A 23678-nucleotide genomic window follows, 5' to 3' on the forward strand; every position below is an offset into this window, starting at 1 on the left:
CCAGCCCTAAATCCAGTTCTAATTCCAGCTCTAATTCCAGTCCCAATTCCAGTTCTAGTTCCAGCCCAAATCCAACCCCGACCCCAGCCCTGATCCCAGTTCTAATCCCAGCCTTAATTCCAGCCCCAATTCCAGTTCTAATCCCAGCCTTAATTCCAGCCCCAATTCCAGTTCTAGTTCCATCTCGAAATCCAGTTCTAATTCCAGCCCCAGTCCTAGTTTTAATTCCAGCCCAGATTCCATCTCTAATTCCAGCCCTAATTCCAGCCCTAATTCCAGCCCTAAATTAATTTCTAATCCCAGCCCAATTCCAGCTCTAATCCCAGCCCAATTCCAGCTGTGATGGGATTTTATAGGAATTGATGGAAAATGAGGGGTGGGAATTCATTGGGATTGATGGCGAATTGACACCGGGAGTTCACAGGAATTACAAAATTAAGGACGGGGATTTGTAGGAATTGATCCAAAATTGGCAATGGAATTTACAGGGATTGATGAGAAATCAGTGATGGGGATTATTGGGATTGGGGGAAATCAAGGATGGGGATTTGTAGGAATTGATCCGGAATTAAGAATGGGGATTTGTAGGAATTGATCCAGAACTTGGAATGGGAATTATTGGGATTGGGGGAAATCAAGGATGGGGATTTGTAGGAATTGATCCAGAATTTGGGATGGGAATTATTGGGATTGGGGGAAATCAAGGATGGGGATTTGTAGGAATTGATCCGGAATTAAGAATGGGGATTTGTAGGAATTGATCCAGAATTTGGGATGGGAATTATTGGGATTGGGGGAAAATCAAGGATGGGGATTTGTAGGAATTGATCCAGAACTTGGAATGGGAATTATTGGGATTGGGGGAAATCAAGGATGGGGATTTGTAGGAATTGATCCAGAATTTGGGATGGGAATTATTGGGATTGGGGGAAATCAAGGATGGGGATTTGTAGGAATTGATCCGGAATTAAGAATGGGGATTTGTAGGAATTGATCCAGAATTTGGGATGGGAATTATTGGGATTGGGGGAAATCAAGGATGGGGATTTGTAGGAATTGATCCAGAACTTGGAATGGGAATTATTGGGATTGGGGGAAATCAAGGATGGGGATTTGTAGGAATTGATCCAGAATTTGGGATGGGAATTATTGGGATTGGGGGAAAATCAAGGATGGGGATTTGTAGGAATTGATCCGGAATTAAGAATGGGGATTTGTAGGAATTGATCCAGAACTTGGGATGGGAATTATTGGGATTGGGGGAAATCAAGGATGGGGATTTGTAGGAATTGATCCGGAATTAAGAATGGGGATTTGTAGGAATTGATCCAGAACTTGGAATGGGAATTATTGGGATTGGGGGAAATCAAGGATGGGGATTTGTAGGAATTGATCCAGAACTTGGGATGGGAATTATTGGGATTGGGGGAAATCAAGGATGGGGATTTGTAGGAATTGATCCGGAATTAAGAATGGGGATTTGTAGGAATTGATCCAGAACTTGGAATGGGAATTATTGGGATTGGGGGAAAATCAAGGATGGGGATTTGTAGGAATTGATCCAGAATTTGGGATGGGAATTATTGGGATTGGGGAAATCAAGGATGGGGATTTGTAGGAATTGATCCGGAATTAAGAATGGGGATTTGTAGGAATTGATCCAGAACTTGGAATGGGAATTATTGGGATTGGGGGAAATCAAGGATGGGGATTTGTAGGAATTGATCCAGAACTTGGGATGGGAATTATTGGGATTGGGGGAAATCAAGGATGGGGATTTGTAGGAATTGATCCGGAATTAAGAATGGGGATTTGTAGGAATTGATCCAGAACTTGGAATGGGAATTATTGGGATTGGGGGAAAATCAAGGATGGGGATTTGTAGGAATTGATCCAGAACTTGGGATGGGAATTATTGGGATTGGGGGAAATCAAGGATGGGGATTTGTAGGAATTGATCCAGAATTTGGGATGGGAATTATTGGGATTGGGGGAAATCAAGGATGGGGATTTGTAGGAATTGATCCAGAATTTGGGATGGGAATTATTGGGATTGGGGAAATCAAGGATGGGGATTTGTAGGAATTGATCCGGAATTAAGAATGGGGATTTGTAGGAATTGATCCAGAACTTGGGATGGGAATTATTGGGATTGGGGGAAATCAAGGATGGGGATTTGTAGGAATTGATCCCTGGGGATGTCCTGGGAGCATCCCGGGACAGGGGAAGATGTCCCTGACTGCAAGCCTGGAAAAATCCCTGGGAATTCTGGAATGGGGTTGGATTTAGGGTCCCTCCCTGGCCAGAGCATTCCCAGATTCCCGATCCCATTCCCAGCTGGGATCCCATTCCCGGCTGTTCCCAGCAGCCTGGGCAGGGCCATTCCCAAGATCTGGGCTTTTCCCAAATTCCCTTTTTCCCAAATTCCCTTTTTCCCAAATTCCCCCTTTCCCAAATTCTCTTTCCCAAACCCCGGAGCTGTCGGGCTTTGGGAATGGTTTGGGTGGAAAATTCCAGAGTTTGATGAGCCCAAAATCCTTCCCGAGGATTTTCCGTCCCCTCCGGGTTATCCGGGATCAGCCGGATCCCGATCCTGCCCCTCTGCCCTTGGAATGGCCCCGCTCCCAGGGCGGGAATTTGGGGAATTTGGGATTTGGGATGTGGCAGGAAAATCCTGCTGGGTTTTCCCTGCTGCACCTGCAGGGAGGTCCCAAAATCCGGGGAATTGGGAGAGGAGAGGGAATCCCAAAATCCAGGGAATCAGAGAGGAGAGGGAATCCCAAAATCCAGGGAATCAGAGAGGAGAGGGAATCCCAAAATCCTGGGAATCAGAGAGGAGAGGGAGTCCCAAAATCCAGGGAATCGGAGAGGGAATCCCAAAATCCGGGGAATTGGGAGAGGAGAGTGAATCCCAAAATCCAGGGAATTGGGAGAGGAGAGGGAATCCCAAAATCCAGGGAATTGGAAAGGAGAGGGAATCTCAAAATCCAGGGAATCCCAAAATCCAGGGAATTGGAGAGGGAATCCCAAAATCCGGGGAATCAGAGAGGAGAGGGAATCCCAAAATCCAGGGTATCCCAAAATCCAGGGGCACTGGGATTGGGAACTGGGATCCCAGTACGGAGTTACTGGGAGCACTGGGAGCTGATCCCAAATCCGTGTCCCATTTTTCCAGGACCTTTCCCGGTGCCCATTCCCGGCTCCTCTCCCGTCCCTTTTCCCGCAGCTCCAGAGAGGATTTTCCATGGATTATTCATGGATTTTCCATGGATTTTTCCATGGATTTTGGAGTTGCCTCGGGCGGGCTCAACTGTCCCTGCAGCTCCCAGCGGGAGTGGGCAAACACCGGGATAAACCCGGGAATTGTCGGGATAAACCCAGGAATTGTTGGGATAAACCCAGGAATTGTTGGGATAAACTGGGAATTGTCGGAATAAACCCGGGAATTGTCGGGATAAACCCGGGAATTGTCGGGATAAACCTGGGAATTGTTGGGATAAACCCGGGAATTGTTGGGATAAACCCGGGAATTGTCGGAATAAACCCGGGAATTGTTGGGATAAACCTGGGAATTGTTGGGATAAACCCGGGAATTGTCGGAATAAACCCGGGAATTGTTGGGATAAACCCAGGAATTGTTGGGATAAACCCGGGAATTGTTGGGATAAACCTGGGAATTGTTGGGATAAACCTGGGAATTGTTGGGATAAACCCGGGAATTGTTGGGATAAACCTGGGAATTGTTGGGATAAACCTGGGAATTGTTGGGATAAACCCAGGAATTGTCGGGATAAACCCGGGAACTGCCGGAATAAACCCGGGAACTGCTGGAATAAACCCGGGAATTGCTGGTTTTTTGGGAACCTGCGGGCTTTTCATTCCCAGCACGGATCCCAAATCCCAGTCTCCATCCCTTTATTCCCACAACATTCCCAAATCCTGGTCCCCGTTCCCTGCATCCCCACAGCACGCGCGAATTCCCGGGACACAATTCCCGAATCCCGGGACTCCGTTCCCTGTGGGATTCATTCCCGAATTCCCGGGACACAATTCCCGAATCCCGGGACTCCGTTCCCTGTGGGATTCATTCCCGAATTCCCGGGACACAATTCCCGAATCCCGGGACTCCGTTCCCTGCGGGATTCATTCCCGAATTCCCGGGACACAATTCCCGAATCCCGGTCCCCCCTCTCCTTTATCCCCGCAGCATTCCCGAATCCCGGGACACAATTCCCGAATTCCCGGAGCTCCGTTCCCCGCGGGATTCACTCCCGAATCCCGGGCCACCTTTCCCTCTGTCCTATCGCCATTCCCGGTATCCCGGTCCACATTCCCCGTGGCATTCCCGGTATCCCGGTCCCCATTCCCGACATCCCAAAGCCTCCGGAACTCAGGAGCGTCCTCCGAGGCAGAAGGTGCAGATCTGCCGGGGCCGGGAATCCCGGGATTCCCAAATCCCCGTTCCCGTTATCCTGCTCCCCATTCCCGCTATCCCCCCGGTGTTCCCGGTACCCATTCCCGGTATTCCCGGTGTTCCCGGTGCCACTCACCATCCTGCGCTGGTTGCTGAGGCAGAAGGTGCAGATCTGCCGGGGCTGGGAATCCCGGGATTCCCAAATCCCCGTTCCCGCTATCCTGCTCCCCATTCCCGCTATCCCCCCGGTGTTCCCGGTATTCCCGGTACCCATTCCCGGTGTTCCCGGTGCCACTCACCATCCTGCGCTGGTTGCTGAGGCAGAAGGTGCAGATCTGCCGGGGCCGGGAATCCCGGGATTCCCAAATCCCCGTTCCCGCTATCCCCCCGGTGTTCCCGGTACCCATTCCCGGTACCCATTCCCGGTATTCCCGGTGTTCCCGGTGCCACTCACCATCCTGCGCTGGTTGCTGAGGCAGAAGGTGCAGATCTGCCGGGGCTGGGAATCCCGGGATTCCCAAATCCCCGTTCCCAGTATCCTGCTCCCCATTCCCGCTATCCCCCCGGTATTCCCGGTATTCCCGGTACCCATTCCCGGTATTCCCGGTATTCCCGGCGCCACTCACCATCCTGCGCTGGTTGCTGAGGCAGAAGGTGCAGATCTGCCGGGGCTGGCCGCTCTCTCCGTGCCGCCCGGGCGGGGACGCGGCGGCGGCGGCGGGGCAGAGGGCGGCGGGCGCTGCCCCGCGGCACGGCTGCCCCGCCCCGCCGGTTCCGCCGCTATTGCCGGTACCGGCCGCACCGGCGGCCTCCCCGAGCAGCAGCACGTTGCCGAGGTGCGAGATGTAGCTGGAGGCGAGGCGCAGCGTCTCGATCTTGGAGAGTTTCCTGTCGGCCGGCTCGGTGGGGATGAGCGTGCGCAGCGCCGTGAACGCCGTGTTCACCGAGTTGGTGCGGTCCCGCTCGCGGGCGTTGGCCGTGTGCCGCTGCCGCGGCTCCCGGGACGGCGGCCGCGCCGGGCCGCGGCTGCGCCCCCGCCGCCCGCCCTGCGGGCCCGGCCCCGCCGGCTCGGCGCGGAACGGCTTCTCCTCCGAGCCCGAGCTGCTCCCCTCGTCCTCCGACAGCGCGCTCAGCTCCGCGTACACGAACCGCCCCGCCGCCGGGCGCAGCATGGCGAACGACATCCTGCCGCCGGGATAGCGGGAGTGCCGCCGGGACACCGGGAGTGCCGCCGGGATAGCGAGAGTGCCGCCGGGATACCGGGAGTGCCGCCGGGATAGCGGGAGTGCCGCCGGGATACCGGGAGTGCCGCCGGGACACCGGGAATGCCGCCGGGATAGCGAGAGTGCCGCCGGGACAGCGGGAATACCGCCGGGATACCGGGAGTGCCGCTGGAGCGCCGGGACACCGGGAGGGCCGCCGGGATACCGGGAGTGCCGCGGGATAGCGGGAGTGCCGCCGGGACACCGGGAGTGCCGCCGGACAGCGGGAGTGCCGCCGGGATAGCGGGAATGCCGCCGGGATAGCGAGAGTGCCGCCGGGATAGCGGGAGTGCCGCCGGGATAGCGGGAGGGCCGCCGGGACACCGGGAGTGCCGCCGGGATAGCGAGAGTGCCGCCGGGATAGCGGGAATACCGCCGGGATAGCGGGAGTGCCGCCGGGATAGCGGGACACCGGGAGTGCCGCCGGGATAGCGGGAGTGCCGCCGGGATAGCGGGAGGGCCGCCGGGACACCGGGAGTGCCGCCGGGATAGCGGGAATACCGCCGGGACAGCGGGAATACCGCCGGGATAGCGGGAGTGCCGCCGGGATAGCGGGAATGCCGCCGGGATAGCGGGACACCGGGACACCGGGAGTGCCGCTGGAGCGCCGGGAATGCCGCCGGGATACCGGGAGTGCCGCCGGGATAGCGGGAGTGCCGCCGGGATAGCGGGAGTGCCGCCGGGATAGCGGGAGTGCCGCCGCAGCGCCGGGATAGCGGGAGTGCCGCCGGGACAGCGGGAGCGCCGCCGGGATACCGGGAATGCCGCCGGAATAGCAGGAGTGCCGCTGGAGCGCCGGGAATAACGCCGGGACACCGGGAATGCCGCCGGGACAGCGGGAATGCCGCCGGGACACCGGGAGTGCCGCGGGCAGCGCTCAGCTCCGGCCGCTCATGGCTCCCGCCGGTCCGCTCGGGGGTTTATCCCGCCGCTGCTCCGCTTCTGTCCCGCTTTTGTCCCGTTTTTATCCCGCTTCTGTCCCGCTTCTGTCCCGCTGCTGCTCCGCTTCTATCCCGCTTCTATCCCGTTTTTATCCCGCTTTTGTCCCGCTTCTGTCCCGCTTCTATCCCGCTTCTATCCCGCTTCTATCCCGCTTCTATCCCGTTTTTATCCCGCTTTTGTCCCGCTTCTGTCCCGCCTCTATCCCGCTTCTATCCCGCTTTTATCCCGCTTCTGTCCCGCCTCTATCCCGCGCTGACTGAGGTCCAGTCCCGGTCTTACGGCGCTGCTCCGGGGCGGGTTTGACCGCGGGTCTCTTGCGGGTTTAAGTCTCGCTTTGGGGCGGGTGTGGGGCTTTATCCCGGTTCGTTCCCGGTTCCCGGGCTCGCCGCCGCTCCCGGCGCACGTGCGCATCCTCCGGGAGCCGCGGGCTGGAATTGCGGGAATTTTATAGCGGCGGGATGGGCGGGCCGGCCCCTCCCCCGCGCCCGGCTTCCTTGGAAAAGGAGCTTTTGGGAAGGGGAGCCCCAGGCCCGCCTACCTGAGCTCACCCTCCCTTAACCCCTTCGCCGCAGTCCGGGAAACTCGCCGCTCCTTTCCCGCTTTTCCCCAAAAATTCCCTTGTCCCAGTCCCAAAGATCACCGGAGCTCCCGGGGAGACTCCGGGATCCCTCTGGAATCCCCCCAGCACCCGGGACTCGCCCCATTCCCGGGAATTTCGCCGCTCCTTTCCCGGTTTTCCTGATGAATTCCCTTGTCCCAGTCCCAAAGATCACCGGAGCTCCCGGGGAGGGAGCACTGGGATCCCCCCCAGCACCGGGACTCGCCGCATTCCCGGGAACTCGCCGCTCCTTCCCCGCTTCTCCCCAAAAATTCCCTTGTCCCAGTCCCAAAGATCACCGGAGCTCCCGGGAGGGATCCCTCTGGAATCCCCCCAGCACCGGGACTCACCGCATTCCCGGTTTTCCTGATGAATTCCCTTGTCTCAATCCCAAAGTTTCCTGGGGAGGGAGCACTGGGATCCCTCTGGAATCCCCCCAGCACCCGGGACTCGCCCCATTCCCGGGAATTTCGCCGCTCCTTTCCCGGTTTTCCTGATGAATTCCCTTGTCTCAATCCCAAAGCTCCCGGGGAGGGAGCACTGGGATCCCTCTGGAATCCCCCCAGCACCCGGGACTCGCCGCATTCCCGGGAAATTCGCCGCTCCTTTCCCGGTTTTCCCGATAAAAACCCTTTTTCCAATCCCGAAGCTCCCGGGGAGGCTCTCGGATCCCTCTGGAATGCCCCCACCACCCGGGACTCGCCGCATTCCCGGGAAATTCGCCGCTCTTTTCCCGGTTTTCCCGATAAAAACCCTTTTCCCAATCCCAAAGCTCCGGGGAAGGCTCCGGGATCCCTCTGGAATTCCGGGAGCGCCTGGAGCCGAGGGAATTCACTCCCCACGACATTCCCGGTGTCCCGGGATCCCCGAGGATTCCCGGAGGATTTTCCATGCTGCGTTGTCCCCGTGTCCCTGTTCCTGCAGGGAATTCCGGCTGGGAATTGGGATTAATCCCGGCCCCTTCCCATTCCCGCGGGAGGGAATTGGGGATTAACCCTTGAGGAGCCGCCGCTGGGATCTGCTGCAATTCCCTGCCCGGGGCACGGCAATTCCAGAGGTGTCAGGTGCCATTCCCTGTCCCGTTCCACGGGCAGCTCCCGCTATCCCGGGATGTCCCGGGGATCCTGGGCCAGCCCCGGATTCTCTGGGAATTCCATCCCAAAACCCCAACATTCCATGGGGAGCCATTCCATCCCTCCTGCATCCCAAACCCCTCTCCCGCCCTCCCAGAAAAACCCTGGAAAAGCCTCTGGAAGGGGCTCTGGGATCTCCCGGGATTTCCCTGCCCCCCCCCAGCTCATTCCCAAGATCCACCCCATGGAATCCCCAGGGTATCCGGGAATTCCCCCAGCTCCAGGCCGCCTCATCCCACCCCCAAAACTTCAGGAATCTCGGGTGGCTGAGGAGAGGCGGCATTCCCAGCTGGAAAAGCGCCGGGCTGGCCGCTTTTCCCGAGCTCCCCCCGCTTTTCCAGCGGCGCCTCCCGGGAGCTCCGCGCGGGAGGTTCGTTCCCGGCCGGAGCGCGGCACCTTCCGTGCGCTCCCGCACTTAATCCCTGTCTCGGCAGCTTCCGAAATCCAACCCCTGTCATCCCCTTCCCGGCCCTCTGGAAGCTCCCGGAGCCATCTGCTTTCGTTTAGCGCCGGCGACGATCCCCGCTCCGCCGCGCCGGCGCAATTCCCGGGAAAAGGCCGGATCCCGGCGAGCCCGGCCCGGCTGGCCTTGGGAACGATCCCCCCGGGGGCAGAGGGGGGATCCCAGCCCGGCTGGGGGCGCGGGGACTCCCAAAATCCGTGGGGTCGCGGCCAGACTCTGTGGGATTCCAGCCAAAATCCCTGGAATCGCGGCCAAAATCCGCGGAATCGCGGCCAAAATCCGCGGAATCGCTGCCAAAATCCGCGGAATCGCAGCCAGGGATGTGGAAATGGTCCAAGTCGGAGGCTGGAGGCACAGGGAGTCCCAAAATCCATGGAATCGCAGCCAGAATCCATGGAATAGCAGCTAGAATTCCATGGAATCGCAGCTAGAATCCATGGAGTCACAGCTAGAATCCATGGAATAGCAGCTAGAATCCATGGAATCACAGCCAGGGACAAGGAGATGATTTGGGGCACAGGGAGTCCCAAAATCCATGGAATTGCAGCCGGAATCGCAGACAGGGACAAGGAGATGATTTGGGGCACAGGGAGTCCCAAAATCCATGGAATCGCAGCCAGAATCCATGGAATTGCAGCCAGGGACAAGGAGATTATTGGGGGCACAGGGAGTCCCAAAATCCATGGAATTGCAGCCAGGGATGTGGAGATGATCATGGGCAGAGGGTGGGAGTGCAGGGAGTCCCGAAATCCATGGAATCGCAGCCAAAATCCACGGAATCAGAGTCACAATCCATGAAATTCCAACCAGGGACACGGAGATTCGGGGATGCTGAGGGATGGGAAGTGGGAATGCTGCAGGGTGGGATTTGGGAATGCTGCAGGGTGGGATTTGGGAATGCTGCAGGGTGGGATTTGGGAATGCTGAGGGATGGGATTTGGGAATGCTGAGGGATGGGATTTGGGAATGCTGCAGGGTGGGATTTGGGAATGCTGCGCCTCTGCCATCCCCTTTTCCCTGTGTGTGGCTCAGATGTTTTCCGGGAATGGTCCCTTTTCCTGTGGATATTTTCAGGGAATGGTCCCTTTTCCTGCGGATATTTTCAGGGAATGGTCCCTTTTCCTGCGGATATTTTCAGGGAATGGTCCCTTTTCCTGTGGATATTTTCTGGGAATGATCCCTTTTCCTGGGGATATTTTCCGGGAATGGTCCCTTTTCCTGTGGATATTTTCCGGGAATGATCCCTTTTCCTGCAGATATTTTCCAGGAATGATCCCTTTTCCTGTGGATATTTTCAGGGAATGATCCCTTTTCCTGTGGATATTTTCAGGGAATGGTCCCTTTTCCTGTGGATATTTTCCGGGAATGATCCCTTTTCCTGGGGATATTTTCAGGGAATGGTCCCTTTTACTGCGGATATTTTCAGGGAATGATCCCTTTTCCTGCGGATATTTTTAGGGAAGGATCTTTTCCCTCTGCCAGGAATGCACAGCAGGAATGCCGGGACCATTCCAAAAACAACTTCCCACCTGGAGCCCGCAGCAGCCGCGCTCCTGGCTCCGCTCCCGGCTCCATTCCCAGCCCCATTCCCAGCTCCATTCCCCATTCCCCATTCCCATTCCCAGCCCCATTCCCATTCCCATTCCCATTCCCATTCCCCATTCCCCATTCCCATTCCCATTCCCCATTCCCATTCCCATTCCCCATTCCCATTCCCATTCCCCATTCCCATTCCCCATTCCCCATTCCCATTCCCATTCCCCATTCCCATTCCCATTCCCATTCCCATTCCCCATCCCCAGCTCCATTCCCCATTCCCATTCCCATTCCCATTCCCATTCCCCATTCCCCATTCCCATTCCCATTCCCATTCCCCATTCCCCATTCCCATTCCCATTCCCATTCCCATTCCCATTCCCCATTCCCATTCCCATTCCCATTCCCCATTCCCCATTCCCATTCCCATTCCCCATTCCCATTCCCATTCCCCATTCCCCATTCCCCATTCTCCATTCCCCATTCCCATCCCCATTCCCATTCCCCATTCCCATTCCCCATTCCCCATTCCCATTCCCATTCCCCATTCCCATTCCCATTCCCCATTCCCCATTCCCCATTCTCCATTCCCCATTCCCATTCCCATTCCCATTCCCATTCCCCATTCCCCATTCCCCATTCCCATTCCCAACCCCATTCCCATTCCCAACGCCATTCCCCATTCCCATTCCCAACCCCATTCCCCATTCCCATTCCCCATTCCCCATTCCCATTCCCAACCCCATTCCCCATTCCCATTCCCCATTCCCCATTCCCATTCCCAACCCCATTCCCCATTCCCAGCTCCCATGGAATTTCCTCATGCTTTTCTTCAAAGATTCCCTGGAATTCCCCCAGCTCTTTCCTCCAAGGATTCCCTGGAATTCCTTCACCCTTTCCTCCTCCAAGGATTCCCTGGAATTCCCCCAGCTCTTTCCTCCAGGGATTCCCTGGAATTCCTTCACCCTTTCCTCCTCCAAGGATTCCCTGGAATTCCTTCACCCTTTCCTCCAAGGTTTCCGTGGAATTCCCTCACGCTTTTCTCCAAGATTTTCCTGGAATCCCATCACACTTTCCTCCAAGGTTTCCCTGGAATTCCCTCACGCTTTTCTCCAAGATTTTCCTGGAATCCCATCACACTTTCCTCCAAGGATTCCCTGGAATTCCCTGGGCTCTCCTGACCCTTTTCCCGGTGTTTTTCCCAGGACATCCGGAACACGGTGGGGAACATTCCCATGGAATGGTACCAGGATTTTCCGCACGTCGGCTACGACCTGGACGGGAAGAAGATCTACAAACCCCTGCGGAGCAAGGACGAGCTGGACCTGTTCCTGGAGAAGATGGAAAACCCGGAATACTGGTGAGGAACTCCCGGGAAGGGCCTGGAAAACCTTGGGATAGCGGGAGGTGTCCCTTGGCATGGGGATGAGCCTTAAAATCCCAAAACATTCCGTGATTCCGTGGATGTGCTCTGCTTGGAGATCCCAAAATTCCCGGAATTCAGGGTTTGGAGCCTTCCTGAGCTTTCCCGGGGTGATTCCGGATATGTGGATTTGGGATCAGGCACGGAGCCTCCCATCCATCCTCAGCTGCATCCCGGGAATCCCTCTGCTTCCTGGGAAATTCCCTCTGCATCCCGAGAATCCGTGTGCATCCCGGGACTCCCATTCCTGTCCTGATCCCGGGTACCCCTGTCCATCCAGGGAATTCTGTCCCATATCCCGGGAATCCCTGTGTCCATCCCGGTGTCCCTTATCCCGGTGTCCCTTATCCCGGTGTCCACATCCCGGTGTCCGTATCCCGGGATGTGTCCGTATCCCGGGAGGTGTCCATATCCTGGGATGTGTCCATATCCTGGGATGTGTCCATATCCCGGGATGTGTCCGTATCCCGGGACGTGTCCGTATCCCGGGATGTGTCCGTATCCCGGGACGTGTCCGTATCCCGGGATGTGTCCGTATCCCGGGATGTGTCCGTATCCCGGGATGTGTCCGTATCCCGGGATGTGTCCGTATCCCGGGACGTGTCCATATCCAGGGATGTGTCCGTATCCCGGGATGTGTCCATATCCCGGGACGTGTCCATATCCCGGGATGTGTCCGTATCCCGGGATGTGTCCATATCCCGGGATGTGTCCGTATCCCGGGACGTGTCCGTATCCCGGGATGTGTCCGTATCCCGGTGTCCGTATCCCGGGATGTGTCCATATCCCGGGACGTGTCCATATCCCGGGATGTGTCCGTATCCCGGGCCGTGTCCGTATCCCGGTGTCCCAGTGTCCGTATCCCGGGATGTGTCCCTTTGTCCCAGTGTCCCAGATTGTGTCGTTATCCCGGGAATGCGCGGTTATCCCAGGAATGCGCGGTTATCCTGGGCTGTGTCGTTATCCCGGGCTGTCTGGTTATCCCGGGAACGCACGGATATCCCGGGAATGCGCGGTTATCCCGGGAACACGCGGATATCCCGGGAACACGCGGATATCCCGGGAATGCGTGGTTATCCCGGGAACACGCGGATATCCCGGGAACACGCGGATATCCCGGGAACACGCGGATATCCCGGGAATGTGTGGTTATCCCGGGAACACGCGGATATCCCGGGAACACGCGGATATCCCGGGAACACGCGGATATCCCGGGAATGCGTGGTTATCCCGGGAACAGGCGGATATCCCGGGAACGCACAGATATCCCGGGAACACGCGGATATCCCGGGAATGCGTGGTTATCCCGGGAACAGGCGGATATCCCGGGAACGCACAGATATCCCAGGAAGGCGCGGATATCCCGGGAATGCACGGATATCCCGGGCTGTCTGTTTTTCCCGGGAACACGCGGATATCCCGGGAACACGCGGATATCCCGGGAACACGCGGATATCCCGGGAAGGCGCGGATATCCCGGGAACACGCGGATATCCCGGGAACACGCGGATATCCCGGGAACACGCGGATATCCCGGGAACACGCGGATATCCCGGGAAGGCGCGGATATCCCGGGAACACGCGGATATCCCGGGAACACGCGGATATCCCGGGAAGGCGCGGATATCCCGGGAACACGCGGATATCCCGGGAACACGCGGATATCCCGGGAAGGCGCGGATATCCCGGGAACACGCGGATATCCCGGGAACACGCGGATATCCCGGGAACACACGGATATCCCGGGAATGCACGGATATCCCGGGAATGCGCGGATATCCCGGGAACACGCGGATATCCCGGGAACACGCGTTTCCCGGCAGGCGCACGGTGCAGGACGGGCAGACGGGGGCGGAGGTGCCGCTGTCGGAGGAGCAGCTGGAGCTGATCCGGCGGCTGCAGCGCGGGAACTTCGGAGACGTCGGCTTCGACCCCTACGAGGTCAGCGATTCCCAACGGGAATGTGGGACACGGTTCCCAACGGGAACGTGGGGAGCGATTCCCAACGGGAATGTGGGGAGCGATTCCCAACGGGAATGTGGGGAGCGATTCCCAACGGGAACGTGGGGAGCGATTCCCAACGGGAACGTGGGGAGCGATTCCCAACGGGAATGTGGGACGCGATTCCCAATGGGAATGTGGGGAGCGATTCCCAACGGGAACACGGGACACGGTTCCCAACGGGAATGTGGGGAGCGATTCCCAACGGGAATGTGGGACGCGATTCCCAATGGGAATGTGGGACGCGATTCCCAACGGGAATGTGGGGAGCGATTCCCAATGGGAATGTGGGGAGCGATTCCCAACGGGAATGTGGGACGCGATTCCCAACGGGAATGTGGGACGCGATTCCCAATGGGAATGTGGGGAGCGATTCCCAACGGGAATGTGGGACGCGATTCCCAACGGGAATGTGGGGAGCGATTCCCAATGGGAATGTGGGGAGCGATTCCCAACGGGAATGTGGGGAGCGATTCCCAACGGGAATGTGGGGAGCGATTCCCAACGGGAACGTGGGGAGCGATTCCCAATGGGAATGTGGGACGCGATTCCCAACGGGAATGTGGGACGCGATTCCCAACGGGAATGTGGGGAGCGATTCCCAACGGGAATGTGGGACGCGGTTCCCAACGGGAATGTGGGACGCGGTTCCCAACGGGAATGTGGGGAGCGATTCCCAACGGGAATGTGGGGAGCGATTCCCAATGGGAATGTGGGGAGCGATTCCCAACGGGAATGTGGGACACGATTCCCAACGGGAATGTGGGACGCGATTCCCAACGGGAATGTGGGACGCGATTCCCAACGGGAATGTGGGGAGCGATTCCCAACGGGAATGTGGGGAGCGATTCCCAACGGGAATGTGGGACGCGGTTCCCAACGGGAATGTGGGGAGCGATTCCCAACGGGAATGTGGGGAGCGATTCCCAACGGGAATGTGGGACGCGGTTCCCAACGGGAATGTGGGGAGCGATTCCCAACGGGAACACGGGACACGGTTCCCAACGGGAATGTGGGATGCGATTCCCAACGGGAATGTGGGGAGCGATTCCCAACGGGAACGTGGGGTGCGATTCCCAACGGGAACGTGGGGTGCGATTCCCAACGGGAATGTGGGATGCGATTCCCAACGGGAATGTGGGATGCGATTCCCAACGGGAATGTGGGGAGCGATTCCCAACGGGAACGTGGGGTGCGATTCCCAACGGGAACACGGGACACGGTTCCCAACGGGAATGTGGGGAGCGATTCCCAACGGGAATGTCAGGCACAATTCCCAATGGGAACGTCAGACAGGAAACCCCAGGGGTGGAGTTCACATTGGGAATGGGATGGAATTCCCACCTGGAATGCTGAAAGGGGAGGCCCTGGGGATGGAATTCCCATTGGGAATGTGGGACCTGAGGCCCCGGGGATGGAATTCCCATTGGGAATGTGGGACGTGAGGCCCCGGGGATGGAATTCCCATTGGGAATGTCGGAGGTGAGGCCCCGGGGATGGAATTCCCATTGGGAATGTGGGAGGTGAGGCCCCGGGGATGGAATTCCCATTGGGAATGTGGGACATGAGGCCCCAGGGATGGAATTCCCATTGGGAATGTCGGAGGTGAGGCCCCGGGGATGGAATTCCCATTGGGAATGAGGGACCTGAGGCCCCAGGGATGGAATTCCCATTGGGAATGAGGGACCTGAGGCCCCAGGGATGGAATTCCCATTGGGAATGTGGGACATGAGGCCCCAGGGATGGAATTCCCATTGGGAATGTGGGACCTGAGGCCCCAGGGATGGAATTCCCATTGGGAATGAGGGACGTGAGGCCCCGGGGATGGAATTCCCATTGGGAATGAGGGACGTGAGGCCCCGGGGATGGAATTCCCATTGGGAATGTCGGAGGTGAGGCCCCGGGGATGGAATTCCCATTGGGAATGAGGGATGTGAGGCCCCGGGGATGGAATTCCCATTGGGAATGCGGGCTGGGGGCTGAGCATTCCCGGTTTTCCAGCCGGCCGTGGATTTCTTCAGCCACGAGGTGCGGATCCACCCGGTGACCAACCGGCCCGCGGACAAGCGGAGCTTCATCCCCTCCCTGGTGGAGAAGGAAAAGGTGGGAGAGCCCGGAATTCCGGCAGGGAGATCCGGGCGGGAAAGCTGAGGAGGGTGGGAAGATCCCGGTGGGATGGGAAGGGTGGAAAATCTCCAGTGGGACCAGGAGACTGGGAAGGTCCTGGTGGGATCAGGGGGGTGGAAAGATCCAGGTGGGACCAGGAGATTGGGAAGATCCAGGTGGGATCAGGGGATTGAAAAGATCCAGGTGGGATCAGGAGGATGGAAAAGCTGAAGAGGATGGAAAGATTCCAGTGGATTGAGGGGATTGGAAAGATCCAGGTGGGATGAGGATGGGAAGATCCAGGTGGGATGAGATTGGGAAGATCCAGGTGGGACCAGGAGATTGGAGAGGTCCAGGTGGGAGGAGGAGGATCCATGGAAAGCTGAGGAAGATGGAAAAGCTTTGGTGGGATGGAGATTGGAAAGATCCAGGTGGGATCAGGAAGGTGGAAAAGCCGAAAAGGATGGAAAGATCCCAGTGGATTGAGGGGATTGGAAAGATCCAGGTGGGATGAGGAAGATGGAAAAGCTGAAGAGGGTGGGAAGATCCCAGTGGAATGGGGAGGATGGAAAAATCCAGGCGGGATCAGGAGATTGGGAAAATCCAGGTGGGATGGGGAGGATGGAAAGCTCAGGAAGATGGAAAGATCCCAATGGATTGAGATTGGAAAGATCCAGGTGGGATGAGGAGATTGGAAAGATCCAGGTGGGATGAGGAGATTGGGAAGATCCAGGTGGGATGAGGAGTTGGAAAGATCCAGGTGGGATGAGGAGTTGGAAAGATCCAGGTGGGATGGGGAGGATGGAAAGCTCAGGAAGATGGAAAGATCCCAATGGATTGAGATTGGAAAGATCCAGGTGGGATGAGGAGATTGGGAAGATCCAGGTGGGATGAGGAGGATCCATGGAAATCTGAGGAGGATGGAGAAGCTCGGGTGGGACGAGGAGGATGGAAAACCCCTCCCGGCCCCGCCCAAATCCCGGGAATGCTCCGCAGGTCTCCAAGCTGGTCCACGCCATCAAGATGGGCTGGATCCAGCCCCGGAAGCCGAAGGAAAACGTTCCCACTTTTTACGACCTGTGGGCGCGGGAGGATCCCAACTCGGTGCTGGGCCGGCACAAGATGCACGTTCCCGCTCCCAAAATCCCGCTGCCGGGCCACGCCGAGTCCTACAACCCGCCCCCGGAATTCCTGCTCAGCCCCGAGGAGGTGGGAATTCCAGGAATGTCGGGAATTCCGGGAGATCCCAATCCCAATCCCAATCCTGTCCCCGCTCCCAAAATTCCGCTGCCGGGCCACGCCGAGTCCTACAACCCACCCCCGGAATTCCTGCTCAGCCCCGAGGAGGTGGGAATTCCAGGAATGTCGGGAATTCCGGGAGATCCCAATCCCAATCCCAATCCCGTTCCCGCTCCCAAAATCCCGCTGCCGGGACACGCCGAGTCCTACAACCCGCCCCCGGAATTCCTGCTCAGCCCCGAGGAGGTGGGAATTCCAGGAATGTCGGGAATTCCGGGAGATCCCAATCCCAATCCCGTCCCCGCTCCCAAAATTCCGCTGCCGGGCCACGCCGAGTCCTACAACCCGCCCCCGGAATTCCTGCTCAGCCCTGAGGAGGTGGGAATTCCGGGAATGTCGGGAATTCCGGGAGATCCCAGGGGGCTGCTCCGTGGAGGGGATCGGGGGCGTCACGTTGAGTTTTCCCGGGAATTGTTTGGGATGTTTCATCCCTGGGGTTGCTCGGGGGGGTGAGTTTTGGGAATTGTCGCCGATTTGTCCCATTCCCGTTCCTATTCCCATTCCATCTCCATCCTCATTCCCATGCCCATCATTCCCATCCTATTCCCATTCCCGTTTTTCCCAGTCCCATTCCCATTTTTCCCAATCCCATTCCCCATCCCCATCCCCATTTTTCCCAATCCAATTTCCATTTTTCCCTTTCCCAATCCCATTCCCCATCCCCATTCAGTTTTTCCCTTTCCCAATCTCATCCCCATTCCCATTTTTTCCTTTCCCAATCCCATTCCCATTCCCATTTTTCCCATTATCCCAATCCCATTGCCATCCCCATCCCCATTTTTCCCAAACCCATTCCCATTTTTCCCTTTCCCAATCCCATCCCCATCCCCATTCCCGTTTTTCCCATTCCCATCCCCATTCCCGTTTTTCCCATTATCCCATCCCCATCCCCATTCCCATTTTTCCCAATCCCATTCCCATTTTTCTCATTATCCCATTCCCCATCCCCATTCCCATTTTTCCCAATCCCATTTTTCCCATCCCCATTCCCGTTTTTCCCATTATCCCAATCCCATCCCCATTCCCGTTTTTCCCATTCCCATTTTTCCCAATCCCATTTCCATTTTTCCCATTATCCCAATCCCATCCCCATTCCCGTTTTTCCCATCCCCATCCCCATTCCCGTTTTTCCCATTATCCCAATCCCATCCCCATTCCCATTTTTCCCAATCCCATTCCCATTTTTCCCATTATCCCATTCCCCATCCCCATTCCCGTTTTTCCCATCCCCATCCCCATTCCCATTTTTCCCATTATCCCATTCCCCATCCCCATTCCCATTTTTCCCATCACCATCTCCATCCCCATTCCCATTATCCCATTCCCCATCCCCATTCCTGTTTTTCCCAATCCCATCCCGATTCCCGTTTTTCCCATCCCCATTTTTCCCATCCCCATTCCCATTTTTCCCATTATCCCAATCCCATCCCCATTCCCATTTTTCCCAATCCCATTCCCATTATCCCATTCCCCATCCCCATTCCCATTTTTCCCATTCCCATTTTTCCCATCCCCATCTCCATCCCCATTCCCATGATCGCGTTCCCATCCCCATTCCCGCTCTCCTCACCGTTCCCGGAATTCCCGCAGCAGCTGGCCTGGGAGCAGCAGGATCCGGCCGAGCGCCGCCCGAGCTTCATCCCGCGGAAATTCCGGAGCCTGCGCGCCGTTCCCGCCTATTCCCGCTTCATCCACGAGCGCTTCGAGCGCTGCCTCGACCTCTACCTCTGCCCCCGGCAGCGCAGGATGCGGGTGGGCATCCCGGGAAAACGGAAAAACGGGAATGCCGGGAGCGCAGCCGTGCCCGGATCCGGGAAAACGGGAATGCCGGGAGTGTGGCCGTGCCCAGATCTGGGAAAACGGGAACGCCGGCAGTGCGGCCGTGCCCGGATCCGGAAAAACGGGAATGCCGGGAGTGTGGCCGTGCTCAGATCCGGGAAAAACGGGAACGCCGGGAGCGTGGCCGTGCCCAGATCCCGGGAAAAATGGGAACACGGTCACTCCCAAATCCCAGGAAAAATGGGAACACGGTCACTCCCAAATCCCGGGAAAAACCGGGAACGCGGTCATTCCCGAATCCTGGGAAAAAATGGGAGCGTGATCATTCAAAAAACCGAGAATGCGGTCACTCCCAAATCCCAGGAAAAACCGGGAACACAGTCGTTCCCAAATCCCACGGCCACTTTGGGTTGATTTTGGGCGGATTTTTGTTGTTTCTGGGTCGATTTTCGCCATTTTTGGGCCTATTTTTTGCTGATATTTTGGGATTTTCTCCCAAATTCCCTGAAAATTCCCATTTCCAGGCAAATACTCCAAAGTCCCAGCTGTGAGGGCTCAGGGGCTTTTCCAAGGGCACTTTGGGTCAATCCTGGGTGGATTTTCAATCCCGGGGATTCCCGGCCGGAGCCGGGAACGGTTTCCCGGGAATCTCCGGAGCGTCGGGAGCAGCTGGGATCGATCGGCGCCGTGTCCGTCCCGCAGGTCAACGTGGATCCCGAGGATCTCATTCCCAAACTTCCCCGGCCGAGGGATCTGCAGCCCTTCCCCACCACCCAGGCCCTGGTGAGGGATTTTCGGGAATATTCCCCCGGGATTTGGTGGAATTCCGGGATTTGGGGGCCTGGGGAAGCAGGGCAGGGCCTGAGGGTGAGGATTGCTGGGAAATGGGGCTGATCCCAGCTGGAATTCCTGCGGCTCTGGGAAATGTTCCCGGGATTTCCTGGAATACGGAGCTGGGGAGGATCCCCTTTTCCTGGGATTTTCGGGAATGGCTCCAGAGAAAGTCCCGGGAGCGGCTGATGGATCTTGGGGGCGCATCCCAGAGAAAAGTGGGATTGAGGCGATCCAGGGTGGGATCTGCTCCCAGGGAATGGGGACAGGATCTGGGGAACGGCCTCGGGTTGGGATTTTTGGGAATAATCCTCTGGAAAGGGCTGGAATTCCCATTGCTGTGGATGTGGCCGGGCTGGGATCCCCATTCCCAGCTCGAATTCCAGGCTGGAATCACCATTCCAGCTGGAATTCTGGGATGGAATCCCCATTCCCAGCTGGAATTCCAGGATGAAATCCCCATTCCCAGCTGGAATTCCGGGCTGGAATCCCCATTCCCGGCTGGAATTCCAGGCTGGGATCCCCATTCCCGGCTGGAATTCCAGGCTGGGATCCCCATTCCCGGCTGGAATTCTGGGCTGGGATCCCCATTCCCGGCTGGAATTCTGGGCTGGGATCCCCATTCCCAGCTGGAATTCCAGGATGGAATCCCCATTCTGAGCTTTAACTCCGTGATGGAATCCCCATTCCCAGCTGGAATTCCGGGCTGGGATCCCCATTCCCAGCTGGAATTCCGGGCTGGGATCCCCATTCCCAGCTGGAATTCCGGGCTGGGATCCCCATTCCCAGGATTTCCATCCCTGTGGATGTCAGTTGGGGTGGCTTTGGCCGTGCTCCCTCCAGATCCCAAATTCCTCCTCCCTTCCCAAAATCCCAACTTCCTCCTCCTTCCCGAGGCTCCCGGGGAGCTCCTGGGATTTGGGATTCTCCCTCATTCCCGGTTTTTTCCCAGATTTACCGCGGCCATTCCAGCCTGGTGCGGACCCTGAGCGTCTCCCCCAGCGGGCAGTGGTTGGTGTCAGGTACGGATCCGCCCCCGGATCGGGAATTCCCGGGATAATCCCACGGATCCACAGCCCAGCTCCACCCGGGGCCAGCTTTGGGATCGGGGAATTTTGGGATTTCCCCTCTGGAAAATCCCAACCTCGGCTCTGGGGAGGATCCTGGGATTGGCCTCGTCCTGCGGCGCCTCTGGAAAACTCCGGAGCTTTTCCAGCTGCCCTGGGGTCCCAGCCCCATTCCCGTTATCCCGTTCCCAATCCCATTATCCCATTCCATTATCAACCCCATTTTCCCATTCCCAATCCCATTCCCATTATCCCGTTCCCAATCCCGTTATCCCATTCCCATTCCCGTTATCCCGTTCCCAATCCCGTTATCCCATTCCCATTCCCGTTATCCCGTTCCCAATCCCGTTATCCCATTCCCATTCCCGTTATCCCGTTCCCAATCCCATTATCCCATTCCCATTCCCGTTATCCCGTTCCCAATCCCGTTATCCCATTCCCATTCCCGTTATCCCGTTCCCAATCCCATTATCCCATTCCCATTCCCGTTATCCCGTTCCCAATCCCATTATCCCATTCCATTATCAACCCCATTTTCCCATTCCCAATCCCATTCCCGTTATCCCGTTCCCAATCCCGTTATCCCATTCCCATTATCCCATCCTCATTCCCATTTCCATCCCATTCCCATACCTGTTCCCATCCCATTCCCATTCCCATGATTCCATTCCCGTTATCCCTTTCTATCCCCATTTCTTTACCTTTTTTTTTCCCATTCCCATTATCCTTTTCCCATTCCCATTAATCCATTCCCATTATCCCATTCCCATTATCCCATCCCCATTCCCATTATCCCATTCCCATTATCCCATCCCCATTCCCATTATCCTATTCCCATTCCCATTCATCCATTCCCATTATCACATTCCCATTTTCTCATTCCCATTCCCATTCTCCCAATCCCATTATCCCATCCCTATTCCCATTATCCCATTCCCATTCCCATTCTCCCCTCTGCATCCTCAATCCCATTATCCCAATCCCATTCTCACTATCCCATTCCCATTCTCCCAATCCCATTATCCCAATCCCATTCTCCTATTTCCATTCTCCCAATCCCATTCTCCCATCCCCATTCTCCCATCCCCATTATCCCAATCTCATTCCCATTCTCCCAATTCCGTTATCCCAAACCCACTCTTCCATTACCATTCCCATTCTCCTAATCCCATTCCCCCATTGCCAATCCCATTCTCCCGTTCCCATTATCCCAAACCCATTCTCCCATTCCCATTCTCCCATTCCCATTCTCCCATTCCCATTCTCCCATCCCCATTCCCATTCTCCCGTCCCCATTCTCCCATCCCCATTCTCCCGTTCCCATTCTCCCATTCCCATTCTCCCGTTCCCGTTCTCCCATCCCCATTCTCCCGTCCCCATTCCCATTCTCCCGTTCCCATTCTCCCGTTCCCATTCTCCCGTCCCCATTCCCATTCTCCCATTCCCATTCTCCCGTTCCCGTTCTCCCATCCCCATTCTCCCGTCCCCATTCCCATTCTCCCGTTCCCTTTCTCCCATTCCCATTCTCCCGTCCCCGTTCCCATTCTCCCATCCCCATTCTCCCATCCCCATTCTCCCGTCCCCATTCCCATTCTCCCATTCCCGTTCTCCCATTCCCATTCTCCCGTCCCCATTCCCATTCTCCCATTCCCGTTCTCCCATCCCCATTCCCGTTCTCCTGTTCCCATTCTCCCGTTCCCGTTCTCCCGTTCCCGTTCTCCCGTCCCCATTCCCATTCTCCCGTTCCCATTCTCCCGTTCCCATTCTCCCATCCCCGTTCTCCCGTCCCCGTTCCCATTCTCCCATCCCCATTCCCATTCTCCCATTCCCATTCTCCCATTCCCATTCTCCCATTCCCATTCTCCCATTCCCATTCTCCCATCCCCGTTCTCCCGTCCCCGTTCCCATTCTCCCATCCCCATTCCCGTTCTCCCATTCCCATTCTCCCATCCCCATTCCCATTCTCCCGTTCCCGTTCTCCCATCCCCATTCCCGTTCTCCTGTTCCCATTCTCCCGTTCCTATTCTCCCATTCCCATTCTCCCATTCCCATTCTCCCGTTCCCGTTCTCCCGTTCCCATTCTCCCGTTCCCGTTCTCCCGTCCCCATTCCCGTTCTCCGGTGATCCCGCCGGCAGGCTCGGACGACGGCACGGTGCGTTTCTGGGAGGTGAGCACGGCGCGCTGCCTGCGCAGCATTCCCGTCGGATCCGTGGTCCGGAGCGTGGCCTGGAACCCCAACCCCAGCATCTGCCTGGTGGCCGTGGCCCTGTGAGTCCCCGGATCATTCCCGGATTTCCCGGGAATTCCAATCCTGGAACCCCAACCCCAGCATCTGCCTGGTGGCCGTGGCCCTGTGAGTCCCCGGATCATTCCCGGATTTCCCGGGAATCCCAATCCCAACCCCAGCATCTGCCTGGTGGCCGTGGCCCTGTGAGTCCCCGGGATCATTCCCGGATTTCCCGGGAATCCCAATCCCAACCCCAGCATCTGCCTGGTGGCCGTGGCCCTGTGAGTCCCCGGGATCATTCCCGGATTTCCTGGGAATTCCAATCCTGGAACCCCAACCCCAGCATCTGCCTGGTGGCCGTGGCCCTGTGAGTCCCCGGGATCATTCCCGGATTTCCCGGGAATTCCAATCCTGGAACCCCAACCCCAGCATCTGCCTGGTGGCCGTGGCCCTGTGAGTCCCCGGGATCATTCCCGGATTTCCCGGGAATTCCAATCCTGGAACCCCAACCCCAGCATCTGCCTGGTGGCCGTGGCCCTGTGAGTCCCCGGGATCATTCCCGGATTTCCCGGGAATCCCAACCCCTGGAACCCCAA

General features: G+C 57.3%; 1 protein-coding gene across 1 annotated transcript in view; it reads left to right on the top strand.

Moving 5' to 3' along the window:
• The window catches only part of BOP1 (BOP1 ribosomal biogenesis factor), an 88136-nt gene that overhangs the window by 52911 nt on the left and 11547 nt on the right, over positions 1-23678 (top strand). Inside the window, exons 4-11 of the mRNA XM_077781671.2 lie at positions 11554-11708; positions 13595-13712; positions 15774-15875; positions 16875-17087; positions 18768-18929; positions 19659-19739; positions 20740-20809; positions 22991-23123. Coding sequence (XP_077637797.1) covers positions 11554-11708; positions 13595-13712; positions 15774-15875; positions 16875-17087; positions 18768-18929; positions 19659-19739; positions 20740-20809; positions 22991-23123 — 1034 coding nt within the window. The remainder of the gene's footprint in view (positions 1-11553; positions 11709-13594; positions 13713-15773; positions 15876-16874; positions 17088-18767; positions 18930-19658; positions 19740-20739; positions 20810-22990; positions 23124-23678) is intronic.

Source organism: Lonchura striata, chromosome 2, assembly GCF_050655825.1.
Source record: "Lonchura striata isolate lonStrDom1 chromosome 2, ASM5065582v1, whole genome shotgun sequence".
NCBI lineage: Eukaryota > Metazoa > Chordata > Aves > Passeriformes > Estrildidae > Lonchura > Lonchura striata.